The 14,049-nt window shown below is 44.8% G+C and overlaps 1 protein-coding gene across 1 annotated transcript; it reads right to left on the bottom strand.

Moving 5' to 3' along the window:
• Positions 1–12,676: 12,676 nt before the first annotated feature.
• LOC103849348 lies at positions 12,677–14,001 on the bottom strand. Its single transcript, XM_009126125.3, has 2 exons — positions 13,528–14,001; positions 12,677–13,443 (listed from the first exon to the last, which is right to left on the bottom strand). The coding sequence occupies exons 1-2, from the start codon at positions 13,724–13,726 to the stop codon at positions 13,214–13,216; spliced, it is 429 nt and encodes a 142-aa protein (XP_009124373.1). The 5' UTR covers positions 13,727–14,001; the 3' UTR covers positions 12,677–13,213.
• Between the last annotated feature and the right edge of the window lie 48 nt (positions 14,002–14,049).

A 14,049-nucleotide genomic window follows, 5' to 3' on the forward strand; every position in this document is an offset into this window, starting at 1 on the left:
CCGAGCGGGACGGACGTTCAGTCGCTGCGTAACGACCTGTTTCGAGCTTTCGTCGTCGACGTCTCGATTCTTTCTCTTCCGCCAAGCTTTTTCGTAAGGAAGAATCTATTTCGAAAAGTACTCTTCGGAGAAACTCTTATTTTCTTCTTCGAACGTTTTGAATGTTTAAATTTGTCGTAACCGTTTTTACCCCAACAGTTAGCCCCCCAGCCCGTTAGAGTTGTGACTCTAGCGGGCGGATAGATGACTTTGACAAGGTTAAGTGTATTGGACGAAATTTACAGTTAAAACTCCGCGGAAAAAAGTTGTCGAGGCGACATTCCGAACCCATACTTCTATAAGTAGTGAGCTCTTGTCATTCATTTTCTTCACACCTTTCCTCCTTCATTTTCTTCAAAAACCTCTCTAGTTTCATAACTTTCCTTTCAACATGTCTTCCTCCCAAGGTGATAAGAAGGATTCCGACGTCGAGATGGGTGAGGCCACTCTCTGGCTCCGGTTCCAACTTCTCCGGCGGAAGTGCCGGCTTGTGTTGCCGGTCATCTTTCTTTCCGAGAGAAACTAGTTCGTCGCCAAGCCGAGAAAGAATTGGCTCAGACTGGCTCCGAGTTTCCGTCTTCCTCCGCGCAGGTCGTTGCCCCGTGTCACGGGACCGGCGTCGCGGCTCTTCCCCCGCAAGTCCTACCTGCGGGATCTTCCACGACTCCGATCCTCGTCGAGGACAAAGAGAAGGCCGCTGACTCTATGCCTCCGCCTCCAGCCAGAAAAGAAATCGTTCTGGCATTGCGTGCTCCTAGCGCTGTCCAGGCTACTCAGCCTAAGAGTCGGAAGAGGAAACTGGCCAAGAGCGGTGACGGGGAGACTTCGCAGCGAGGTGGGTCGAGCCTAGCATCGGGACTTCGCGGAAAGGTTTGTTTCTGTTTGAATTCTCGATCGTCTGTCGTGCATTCTTTTCATGGACTTAGTCTTAAGAATTTTTTTTGTTCGCAGTTCATATCGTTGATCGATGGGATGATCAGCGAATGTGGTTCTGAGACCAGTCGTCTTTCCGGGGAGTTGGTGGAGCTTCAGGGCAGATGGTCCGAAACCGAGGCTATGTTGACGGCTGTCGAGGACTCTCACTCTGCGAAAGTGTCGAAGCTCGAGGTTGCGATAGGAGAGCTTGAGAGGGACCTCGGGAAGACGGCGAGTTCCTTGCTTAAGGAAAAGAAAACCAGGAAGGCCAAATCCTCGGAGGTGCGTCGACTCCAGCGTCAGATCGAGAGTGACGCTGGACTAGCGCGCCGCGGGATCCAAGAGGCTACGGATGCCCTTCGTGCGGAGTTTCAGGCTCGCTTGGCGAAGATTTCTGCTTCCCTGGGTTCCCTCGAGCGTATCCGGAGCAGGGATTTCGCTTTGGCGACGATTGAGGGCGGGATGGCCGTGGTTCGGTCGTTCCAAAGTGAGACTCCCCCGACCTTGGAGGCCGAAGAGGCCCGACTGTCCGGCTGCAAGGGAGATATGGCGGCCGAGGATGGCGATTTCGATCTCATCCTGGCCGACCTAAAATCCGCTTGCTTCCTTCCGACGTGTCCAGAAGACCCAGAGGGGAAAGATCCGATGGTCGGAGAGAACGGAAGCGACGCGGCTCCAGGCTCGGACGAGGCGGCGGGTGAAGAGGGAGCGTAAGTTCTGAGGGTGACTTGGGTTAGATCTCTTGCGAGAGATTTGTTTTTTTTTTTTTTATGTCTTTATGCTTCGGCCTTGAACGGCCTTGTTTGTATTTCGGGACTGGCCGTGTGTGGCTTTGAATCCCTGCCGCTCCGCGGCTTTATGGTATGATAATCGGATAACGTTTTTTATGAATTTGTGAATAGTGGGGAGGAAGGTGATGAGTTGTCGTCTCATATCCTTCTTCGATTGTGAAATGTTTTATTCGAGACCTGTTTCGAGAGTTCTTCCGCGAGATGTGAACTCTGCGGGGGCGCTGAAGGTATCGAACGTAAACATAGAGGCGTGGTTTAAGAATCTCTTATCTTTTGATATCATGCCTTTGAGATGTTAGAGACCAGTGCGCTGGGTTTAGGGCAAGACCTAGGTTTACTTTCGGTTTAAGGATTGTGCGGTGACTAACCGGCTATCGTTTTTCCTGTCGCGATTTCTTCCTGATTCGTATCGATGTAAAGTCCGCGAAAAGTTCTCGGCTTATACGACTTGTTTGATACGAATCGAGCATCTCTCCGGAGACCGGAAGTGCTAGACCAAAATTTCGGATTTCTTTTATAGCGCTATTATCCTTGTGTCGGATGTAAGAGAGTCATCTCCATGAGATGGCTATGTCTGTTTAGGACGTTTGTGAGTTCGATGTGATCAGCATCGGACTTGGTGGCGTGTGCCGTTGTTTTGATTAATTTGCGCAAAATAAATGTTAATGTGTGCATATATGTGTCTTTTGCGGAGATTTCGTTTGCTCGGAAGAAACCAATTTTGAGGCATCTTTTGCGACGTCTCGCGATGCTAAAGGTTCGATTCTCCCAAGCGGCCGACCAATTTCCGAAGACCTCGTTGCGATTTCGCGGGTGAGGATGTTTTGATAAGTCGAAAACACCAAAAGTGCGGTAAGAAGTTTTTCGATTTTTTGGGAGTATACGAGTATACGTACCCACTCCCCCCCTTTTTAATAAGGAGGACAGCTGAATTTGCCTTTCGGCAAACTGCCTACGTACTCCTTGCGGAGATCAAGCCGTCTCGTAGTTCAGTGATTGCGAGTTGGTTCGTTTAGTGATAGTATTTTTTGAGATGCATCGCATTCCAGGTTCTAGGGATTTTTATGCCCTGCATGTTGGCTATTTCGTAAGAACCTGGTCGGACGACTTTTTCGATTTTATAGGGACCTTCCCAGTTTGCTCCGAGTTTTCCCGCGTTTCGTTCAGCGGTGTTTTGGAAGACTTTGCGAAGGACCAGATCTCCCTGATTGAACCTTCGGTTCCGTACGTTGGAGTTATAGTATCTCGCAGCGGCGTGCTGGTAGTTTTGAATTCGGATGAGCGCTCGATCCCGGCGTTCGTTAATGAGGTCGAGATCGTCCAAGAGCATAGCATTGTTGAGTTCCTCTCGTTCGGGTAAGAACCTTCTTCGAACACCGGGAAATTCTACTTCCGCGGGAATCATGCACTCCGCGCCGTATACCAAGGCGAAGGGAGTTTCTCCCGTTGCTCGCCTTGGGGTGGTACGGTGAGACCAGAGGACTCCCTCGAGTTCGTCGGCCCATCTACCTTTTTTGGCCTCCAAGCGTTTCTTCAGTCCGTCGAGAATGGTCTTGTTGATTGTTTCAGCCTGTCCGTTGCACTGCGGATATCTGGGAGTTGACTTGTTGAGTCGTATCTTCCACTTTTCGCAGAATGCCTCGAATCGGGTGGAAATAAATTGAGACCCGTTATCGGTTACGATTTCGTAAGGAACTCCATGCCTACAGATGATGTTTTTCCATACGAAATTCTCGACTTGGACGTCTTTTATACTCGCGTACGAGTCCGCCTCTACCCATTTTGAGAAGAAATCGGTAAGGACTAGAAGGAAACGCTTTTGCTTTGAATTATGCAGAGGTCCGACAATATCCATGGCCCAGCGCATAAAGGGATAAGGCGACGTGATGGAGGAAAGAACTTCGGCGGGTTGTCGGATAGTTGGCGCATGCCTTTGGCATTTTTCGCATTTTCGTGCGAATTTTTCGCAATCTCCGATCATTGTTGGCCAATAGTACCCGTGGCGTTTGATTTTCACGGCTAGTGATCTTCCGCCGGAATGGTTGCCGCATGAGCCGGAATGTATTTCCTCCATTACTTTCCTCGCCTTTTCTCCTTCCAGGCACGTCAGGAGCGGTCCGGAGAATCTCCACTTGTAGATTTCGCCGTCCACTGTTACGTAGCGTGCGGCCTGTGTTCGGATCTTGCGAGCTGACCATTTTTCGGCGGGCAGTTGCCCGTCGATAATGTAGTCTCGAATCGTCTGAAGCCATGGGGTATCACAACCGTAATCGGATTGCTCCGATGGTGGTGGTATCGTAATCTCTTCTTCCTCGTCGTCTTGACCCTCTATGAGATTGACAACGACTGGGGGTCCGATACTCGGATGTTCGATGAACTCGACCGGAATTACCCTTTTGAGTCCTGGATCGGAACTTGATGCTAAGGCCGCGAGGGCGTCCGCCTGGACATTCTCGGAACGGGGGATCCGGGTAAGGGCGAAACAGTCGAAGTCTTGAGCTAGACCTTGGACCAGTTTGAGGTACGCGTCCATCCGTTCGTCTCTGGCTTCATATTCTCCGCTGAATTGACTGGCCACTAACTGGGAGTCGCAGTAAGCGTGGAGATTGCGTATTTTTAAGCCGTGAGCCAAACGTAGACCTGCGATCAATGCTTCGTATTCGGCCTCGTTGTTTGAGGCATGGAATTCCAGTCTGAACGATTGTTCCAGGATCTCGCTTGTTGGAGATGTGAGACGGATCCCGATACCCGATCCTTGCTTGGATGAAGATCCGTCGACGTGGAGGAGCCAGGTGGAATTTGGTTCCTCGTTGGTTATTGCTCCCGTTGGAAGTTCGACCAAAAAGTCCGCGAGCACCTGTGATTTTGCGCTCGTCCTTGGTCGGTATTCGATGTCATACTCGCTCAACTCGACCGCCCACTTCGCCAATCGGCCTGATTGACTTGGGCTATGCAAAATTGTCCGTAAGGGAAAAGTCGTGAGGATAACAATCGTGTGGGATTGGAAATATGGTCGTAGTTTTCGGGCCGATGTTACGACCGCGCATGCCAATTTTTCCATCAACGGATACCTAGATTCGGCATCCAGCAAGGTTTTGCTTATGTAAAAAATAGGTTTCTGCTCCCCGCGTTCTTCCCTGATCAGGACTCCGCTTACGGCTGTTGCCGATACCGCGATGTACAAGAACAAAGGCTCTCCTTCCACGGGTTTTGCGAGGACTGGAGGAGTAGCTAAATAATGCTTCAGCTGTTGGAAGGCGTTTTCGCACTCTTCCGTCCATTCGAACTTTTTATTTCCTCGCAGGACGTCGTAGAAGGGCAGGCACTTATCTGTTGATCGTGAGATAAATCGGTTAAGTGCTGCGATTCTGCCGGTCAGTCTTTGGACTTCCCGTTTATTCTTTGGCGAAGCCATCTCGATTAGAGCGTTGATCTGTTTTGGATTTGCTTCGATACCGCGGTTGGTGACCAAGTAGCCGAGGAATTCTCCTGATGCCACGGCGAATCTGCATTTCGTCGGGTTGAGCTTCATGTTATGGGAATTTAGTTGTGCGAAGCATTCTTCGAGATGTGACACGTGATCCCTTGCTTTGAGGGATTTGACAAGCATGTCGTCGATATAAACTTCCATCGTTTTTCCGAGTTGTTTGGAGAACATTCGGTTCACGAGTCGTTGGTAAGTTGCTCCAGCGTTTTTGAGGCCGAAGGGCATTACCTCATAGCAATAGGTTCCGCGATCGGTAATGAACGCAGTCTTCTCACGATCGTCGGGATTCATCCTAATTTGATTATAGCCTGAGAAAGCGTCCATGAAGGATAGGAGTTCGTTGCCCGCCGTTGCTTCTACCAATCGATCGATATGTGGTAGAGGGAAGCTATCCTTTGGACATGCCTTGTTTAGGTCGGTAAAATCTACGCAAACTCGCCACTTCCCGTTTTTCTTTTTGACTACTACGGGGTTGGCGAGCCAGTCGGGGTACCTTACTTCCGTTATCGACCCAACTTTAAGCAGTTTTTCGACCTCATCGTTTACTGCGGTAGCACGTTCGGGTCCCAGCTTCCGTCTTTTCTGTTTGACGGGTTTGAATGTTGGGTCGATGTTCAGCTCGTGACATGTTATGTTAATGTCGATTCCTGGCATATCTTCCGCAGCCCACGCGAAAGTATTAAGGTTCTTTTTAAGACAGGTTATGAGTTCTGTCTTTAAAGGCTCGTGGAGATTGGCTCCGATCTCGACGCAGCGTTCTGGGAAGGCTTCGTCGAGACAGATCGTTACCACGGGTTCACAAGTTGGCTCGCGTTTTTCATCTAGAGCTGCGAAGATACGAGATTGCCAGAAGAATTCCGCTGAGTCCTGACTTCGCGTATCTTTGCTGGAGGTCTCTTTCTCCGCTTTCTTAGGAGTGATTTCGAGGATCGGTCTCTTTCGTTTTAGTTCCGCGGCGAAACAAACCTGAGAAACTCTTGGATTTCCCCAGATTACCTCGACTCCGTTAGGGGTCGGGAACTTGAGGCAAAGATGGTAGGTTGATGGGATTGCGCGCATGGTGTTCAGCCATGGCGTCCCCATGATAACGTTGTAAGATGCGGGGCGGTCGACGACTAGAAACTCTGTGATGTTTGTCACGGTTCCGGCTTTGACAGCGAGTCTAATCGATCCGTAGGCCATGGTCGTTTCCCCCGAAAGCCCTAGCAGTGGGCTTGGGCATTTCGCGATCTCGGATTGACTGATCCCCATCTTTTCAAGAGTGTCTTTGAAGATGATATCGGCCGAGCTTCCGGTATCGATTAGTACTCTAGCGACGTCGATATCTCGAATTGTCAACTCGATAACAAGGAGATCGTTCCGAGGTTTGGCTCGATCGACCGTTTCTCCCCCCCTGAATGAGATGACATTCGCGCACGTCGAATCTCGCATGTCTTTCCTGATCGTTGAGTGGTTTTTGCGGGTTAGATTGATCCGTAAGTCCCCCTCCTTCTAGCGCCAAACTGTGGGAACCGAAATTCGCACTGTCGATTTCCGTTTAAATAAGGAAACTAAGAAAACCCTAGTTTCCCAGAGGACCCGGATATCTGTTAATTACCACACGTCAAGCAATCAGAACACGAGAATAACAACGATAAAAATAAGAAATCGAAAAGAGAGCAAAGTAGATCTTATTCCGAATCTGCGTATGAGCGTTACAACAAGGTATAAGCCTGGGCTCGAGAGCTGTCGGCGAGATTCCTAGTTCTAGCAACCCTAAGACGGCTAAACCTAATTGAGTCGCAGCTCGAAATAACAAAAACGGAAAGTTGCCTAAATCGCTCTAAGTGCTAAGTTTGCTCTGAAAAAAGTTCTCCCTTGTGCTCCTCGCCTAGGACTCCTTATATACTAGCTCCAAGGTCGGTTTACGCTTTTACTCTTCTGCCCTTAAGCCGTCATAGCATAAAAATGGAGATATTCCATTTTTCCCGATCTTCACAATTATCTTCAAAACTTCCGTATTTATCCGCGGAAACTTGACATTTATCCTTCCTCGCGGGCCAAGCGCGAACCATGCTGTGGTTCACGGGCTTTTGGTTAGGAAAAATCGTAGGATGGGCCTCGAGTCGTGTTTTAGGTCCCTTTGGGCCGTCTTCCGACTCGACACGTTTACTACGAGTTTTCCGCGGTTTCTAATCCGCGAAGTTTGATCGATGAATTAGAATAGCGGGAAAAATAGACTGAGCTTGCTACGGTCTTCGGGAGATAGCATTCGAAGGTTTGACGAGAATGCAAGGACTGGTGTCGTATCGATGTTCGGAAAGGTTCAATCGCTACACAGCGACCGAACTTTGGCTCGAGCCCGGTCGCTATGTAGCGACCGAGAGAAACGAGTGCTCGGTCGCTACGTAGCGACCGAGCTTCGGCTTGAGCTCGGTCGCTACGTAGCGACCGAGCGGGACGATCGCTCGGTCGCTACGTAGCGACCGAGCTTTGGCCCGAGCTCGGTCGCTACGTAGCGACCGAGCGGGACGATCGCTCGATCGCTACGTAGCGACCGAGCGGAACGATCGCTCGGTCGCTACATAGCGACCGAGCTTGGCCGAGCTCGGTCGCTACGTAGCGACCGAGCGGGACGATCGTTCGGTTGCTACGTAGCGACCGAGCGGGACGGACGTTCAGTCGCTGCGTAACGACCTGTTTCGAGCTTTCGTCGGACGTCTCAATTCTTTCTTCCGCCAAGCTTTTTCGTAAGGAAGAATCTATTTCGAAAAGTACTCTTCGGAGAAACTCTTATTTTCTTCTTCGAACGTTTTGAATGTTTAAATTTGTCGTAACCGTTTTTAACCCCAACAACCAGAACTTGCTCTTCAAATTCTTTTCAAAAGCAACTTAAGCAACTTTCATTTTTCTCTTAAGGAATAACTCTCTTGCCTTTTGCTCTTCAAGTAGTATCCTTTACACTTAATGTAAATCTCCCAATTAATATATTGCTTCTTCTCCAAGCTTAACAAGCCCACGGACATCACACAACACGAACTCCAACCAAGCCCATCTTCATGACACCTGCATGTATTACCTCCTGTAGTACAGTTAATATATTACACTTAGTGTAAATCTCCCAATTAATATATTACTTCACGAACTGATACAAAATATACATCTTCAATCTCCCCCTTATCCTCCTTTTTGACTATGCATGTGAACTCATCATCTTTGGATAGAAAACCACATCTTCACACTGCAACAACACCGCAGCCTTAACAACCAACACCATGAACACCGATAGACAAAGAATTTTTCAAACAAAATGAGGCTCAAACATAAGAGGAAGAAAACAAAAAAAAAAGTTATCATTTTGTTTTCATTATTAATCTCAAAAAGTATAGGATTCAGGTTAGACCGGCTGGATCAATTTTGGGTAAAGAAGGTTCAAGATCGATCATGCCATTTTGGGTCTGACTGATAACGGGCTCGGGTTGTAACACTCTCGATCCAGATTAAATTAAATTTAATGAGTTTGTTGTGCACCAATTAAACAAGAACATGCACAATGAACTAAAGAACTTTAATCTGATCGGAGATGCTACTATCTGTTCCCAAACATTCGACCCGAGGTTTCAAGATCATGTCCAAAATCCCAAGGTCAAATGCCCAAGAACAGGTGTCTCAGCGGTCCCAAGTTAAGGCTTTGCAACCTAAGTTTGAAACTGTTAGTTGGTCCGTCCCGGACTAATATTATATGGAAACTCAAAGCTTTCACAATCCTTTATTATTCATGTAATACTGTGAAATACATCCAAACGATTTCTGTAGACCCGGTCGGTAATTGTAAAACATACATATTACAGTACGTACTTATTTTTAAAAGGCACAAACACTACGCTAGCAGCACTACTCCTTCACAACCCAAGATACCCATATGGTTACCTGTAAAACAAAGAGTCTAATGAGCAACTAATTTTCTCAGTGAGTCAGGGTTCTCTAACAATTAAATCATTCCCCAAATGCATCAATCATCAAGAAGCAACGATCAACTACTTCAGTAAATTATGAAATGCAAAAACAAAGCATTCAAGTAAACAAACATCCACTCTTCTCGAGTGGTTAGATAATTATCGATCTTCGAGGCCTGCCTCTCGCCATTGGTTCCAATCTCAATATGAAGTCTATCACACATCCCTTTTTGCACCCATTGACTCTAAACACATAGTTTAATAATCCAATGGCCCAGATCAGACACTTGTCGCATCGTATGCAGCCATACGGTCAAGGGTAGCTAGCCCTATCACCCGTGTCTTTGTGTCTTACCCGGAACTAATTTTGGTAAGGTCCCAGACAAGGCACAGGCCTCGAGTGGATACTAATGACTCTCACGACACTTCACCTAGTGTCGGACCCTCACGGATCATTCCTAATTGGAAGTATGTGGCTTTATAGGTTTTCCCGTTACGAAATGCTCAAACATGTTAACTATCTGAGTCGAGGCCCAAACAATATAATTCAATTATACACGTAAATGCATTACAATAAAAATATATTACTCTTATGTTATACCTCCCTAGCCGAGGCCCGAACGATATAACCCAATATCTTTCATAAGCATCAATCATTATCAATATTTCTAAACTTGCAGCCTAGCAATGTATGAATCAATACTCATTGTTTTCAGGTGCTAACTGCACACAAAACAATCATAACCCATAACCGAGACTCACCTGGAAATTATGGTTAGGTGGTCGGGTTAAGTTCTGGGTAGGTTTAGCTCCTAAAGAAATTTTAGCAGAGTTTCAAATCTCTATACTCAGCTGCTTGCTAGGAAAATTCCTTATCAGGTTAGATTTAATTTCTAAGGTTATGTGGTCCTATGGACGTCCTAAGAGGCCTGACAGACCTATATATACTGTTGGGGTTTCTTCAAGGTTGGGTTTTGTTAAGGAAGAGCTGACTGTCCAAAAGCACGAGCTGTCCGATGGTGGCAGCAACACCACACTCTCTTTAGTCCAAATGAAGACATATGTCCAGCTGTTTCTTCTGAAGCAGGCAGCCTAGCTGCTGAAGCAGATATCCTGGTATCACATCAAGACAACACATATACTATTTTTCCAATTAGGAAGCATCCAGACAAGCCGAAACTATGTGTGTTCGGATCAGAACATACCAGGATCTGTCCGAACAGTCGGAGAAATTATTTCTTCAACCAAAACTTAGTTTTTCTCCTTCCAAAAACATTTATAAATTATTCTCAAAGCTATTTCAGCTTAACAGTTTAAAAATAATTTTCCGATCATTTTTCCCATCCAGGTAGGATGTTTTAGGTCAAACTGTCGACATTTCCGATCCACTAAATTTCCCAAGGAACCTTCCCGTTCCATCTATTTTTTTCTAAAATCCAACTTGAAATTATTAGTTCTTTTCAAGCATCTCAATTAACACTTGGTTTCTCGCTTCTCATTATTCGTCCATTCACTTGGCATCACTTGCTTCATTTCATACTAACACTCCGTAAGCCCTTGCAAATTGTCTAGAGAAATATCTCGACTAGCTGCACTACAGTGCCGACCATGGCTACTTGTCTATTTCCTTTTTGAGTTAATCTCTCATTTTCTGGCACTTCTTCTTTGGTTCTTGATCTCCTCGATACTTGATGAATTCTCCGAATACACTAACTCTATTCTCGATCTCTCGATTTCAGCACCATTCACTCGTACCAATTTTGCCCAGATGACTTAGTCACACATATCTCTTTGACCAATACCAACACTTCTCGTAAAGGTTGTCTCTGAGTTATTTTCTTGACCATCAATCTTCTTTGCCCATTCTGCGGATACGTCTGCGTCCTTATTCTTATTAAGGGTTATTACACGGGTTGTGCTTCAAACTCTGATACCATGTTAATTTTCATGGACTGCCAAATTTAAAACAATTACGATAAGTAGATTGATCAAATTTTTGTATTAGTTACGTTCGAGTAAAATTTCCAATGCATGAGTTTTATATTCTCACAGAGAGAGCATTTGCCTTATTGAAGGAAAGAAGTATCTAACAAAGAGTTACATTCTGGGTCAAAAGATCTATGTATGTCACCGAAGTGCTATCTGACAGCGAAGAAGACGACACATAAGACGAAATCAATATCTCTCATTTAGAGACGTGGGGGAATATTAACTAAGTGTGGCATATATTAGCAAAAAGAGTCAACACCAATTATATGTTGTGTGTTATGTAAGATATTACTTGTGTGGTGGGTAATAAAATATATCAAATATCTAAGAAATATTCCAACAAAATATTTCTTAGGCTTTGTATTATAAATAAGGAGGCTTGGAGTGTGTTGTAATCCAAGTGAGTTGAGTGAGTTAAGTCCTAAAGAGTCTCTCAAGTACTTTGTAATATCTTTGAATGCTCTTAATAAAATAAAAGTCCACTTGTTATGTCGTTAAAAAAAAGTCCACTTGTTATAAAATAAATTGTGTCATTCCTTAAAACACTTTATCAATACACCTTTGATTCTAACTACCTCTTTTATGGTTGTACCTACTATGTGTTTGTAAATTTGGTATCAGAGCCATGGCAATTTAAGCTAAGGTACTTATCTTTCCTAAGAAGTCTTAGTATCAATAAGATGTTTCTAATCATAAGCTAGTACGAAAAGTGTGCTCTGTGGTTGCCACTTTGTGGATCCTTCCACATCAGAAATCCTACTAAGCTAAAGGAAAAAGAATCAAGTGAAAGATTCATACGTTCATAATGCTCGGTACCTTGAGGTTTTAAAAAGAGAAATTATATGGCCTCGGTTAAGTAGAAAAACACCTAATGATACTCTTCCCTTTATTCTTAGCACTTAATTCTAATAGAAATAACTCAAGGTTCATTATTACTTCAAAGGATAGATAAAAAGTGTAAGCATTCTGTCTTGGTTCTTTATTTCATTTACACCATGAAAAGTACTTCTACATTGTCAATCCAACCATCTTTTATAAGAACGACCTCTAGTAAAGTAGATTATCTATAATATGTAGAATATATATATATATATATATATATATATATATAGTAAAGTCATAAACTGGCAGACTGAGAATGCAATGACTCAAAACTATCTCTTGAACCAAATTTATAGAAAGGTAACAATCCTAAGCCTTTGTACGAAAGAGATAAACAAAAAAATATCCTCTCTCCTCCAAGAATTCCTCCACCTGGAAACTATTGTTTCCATGCCTTTTTCTCTCATGCTACAAAAATAGTCATAGTTAAAATCTCTTAAAGTCTTTTTCTCCCGTGCTACAAAAAAAAGTCATAGTTAAAATCTCTTATAGTCCAGTTACAATCTTTATAGAACCAGTCCAAATGTCATATGATCTCTTCATCCCATATCCAATGTATCATCAACCATATATGGTTCAAAAAACAACCCCTCTCTTTCTCACAAGACCCAAACCATTTTGGATCTTCTTCCTTTTATTCACAAAAGGGAAACAATCATCTGTTTCTTTAGAGAGGAAAACTCCAAAAGACTTTACACCAGAATCTTCAAAATCTGAAGAGTTATCTGAGAGGAGCGAGCCCCAGTTAATGGTAGAACATGCTAAAAATCCAATTACTACCTTTTTTAAAAAATGCTAAAAAAGAAAGATGGCATGAACAACAAAGAAGGTCCATAGAATCTGAAAATACACAATACAAATCAGACAAAGAAATCCTCATACCAGACTTCATGATATAGAAGAAGTCTTTATTGTCTCAAAAATCCCTCTGGAGAATACTCAACACGCTCAGGGTACCTAGCCCTCGCAGAAGCAAACGCTGATGTAAACCCCCATGATCTTACAAACTCAATAGAGTGGCTCCCAAATGTTTGGAATATCAAAGCCGCACAGAAGATCAATGTGTTTCTATGGAAATCCCTACATAGAGCTCTCCCAGTAGGAGAACAGTTTGCGATCCGAAACATACCGATCTCTACGCTTTGTAAGAGATGCAATGAAGTAGAGTCTGTGACTCATCTCCTCTTCAATTGCCCTTTTGCGTTGAAAGTGTAGAAATTGGCCCCTCTGACAGGAGATCTAAACCCATCTGACTTTGCTACCTTCCATGAGGGATGGGACAAATCCCAAAAGCTCCCTTCCCTTCCTCCGGTGGGTATCGGACCAGGGACACTTACAGCTTGGATTGTGTAGTCTTTATGGCGCTCGAGAAACTTACTCCTGTTTGAAAATCGAGCCTCAACCCCTGAAGAAACAGCCCAAAAAGCGATCACGGAGGCAAGGGAATTGCTGAATGTGCAACCCATCTCTTGCAACAAACCGTCGATACCTTTGATCAGAGTCGAACCAAACCCTAGATCTGCAGGCAATTTCTCGATCTTCACAGATGCCGCCTGGAATCCCTCAACAGGTGATGCAGGATTTGGTTGGATACTTGATGATCTGGTTTCGACATCTCTACATGCAGTGAGTATGACCTCTGTCTCCTCGCCCCTTCTGGCAGAAACCTTGGCCGTCCTGACAGCCATGAAATTTCCTCTCTCCCGCGGCCTCGATACGATCTCGGTGCTCTCAGACTCTCAAATCCTGATCAACACACTCAACAAGCAGGAGAAGAAGCTAGAGATCTACGGAGCGTTGTGTGATATCTACCTTTTTTCGCTTTCATTCAAGTCTATTAACTTCTCTTTTATTCCAAGATCAGAAAACTCTAGAGTAGATTGGGCTGCTAAATAAGCCCTATGGGCTTTAAACCCTGTTTAATTTATTAATGAAGTTTTCAGTTTGAACAAAAAAAAAAGAAGTCTTTATACTAAACTTCATGATATAGATCAACCGAATAAATCTTTAT

The sequence above is a fragment of the Brassica rapa genome, chromosome A05 (assembly GCF_000309985.2).
Source record: "Brassica rapa cultivar Chiifu-401-42 chromosome A05, CAAS_Brap_v3.01, whole genome shotgun sequence".
NCBI lineage: Eukaryota > Viridiplantae > Streptophyta > Magnoliopsida > Brassicales > Brassicaceae > Brassica > Brassica rapa.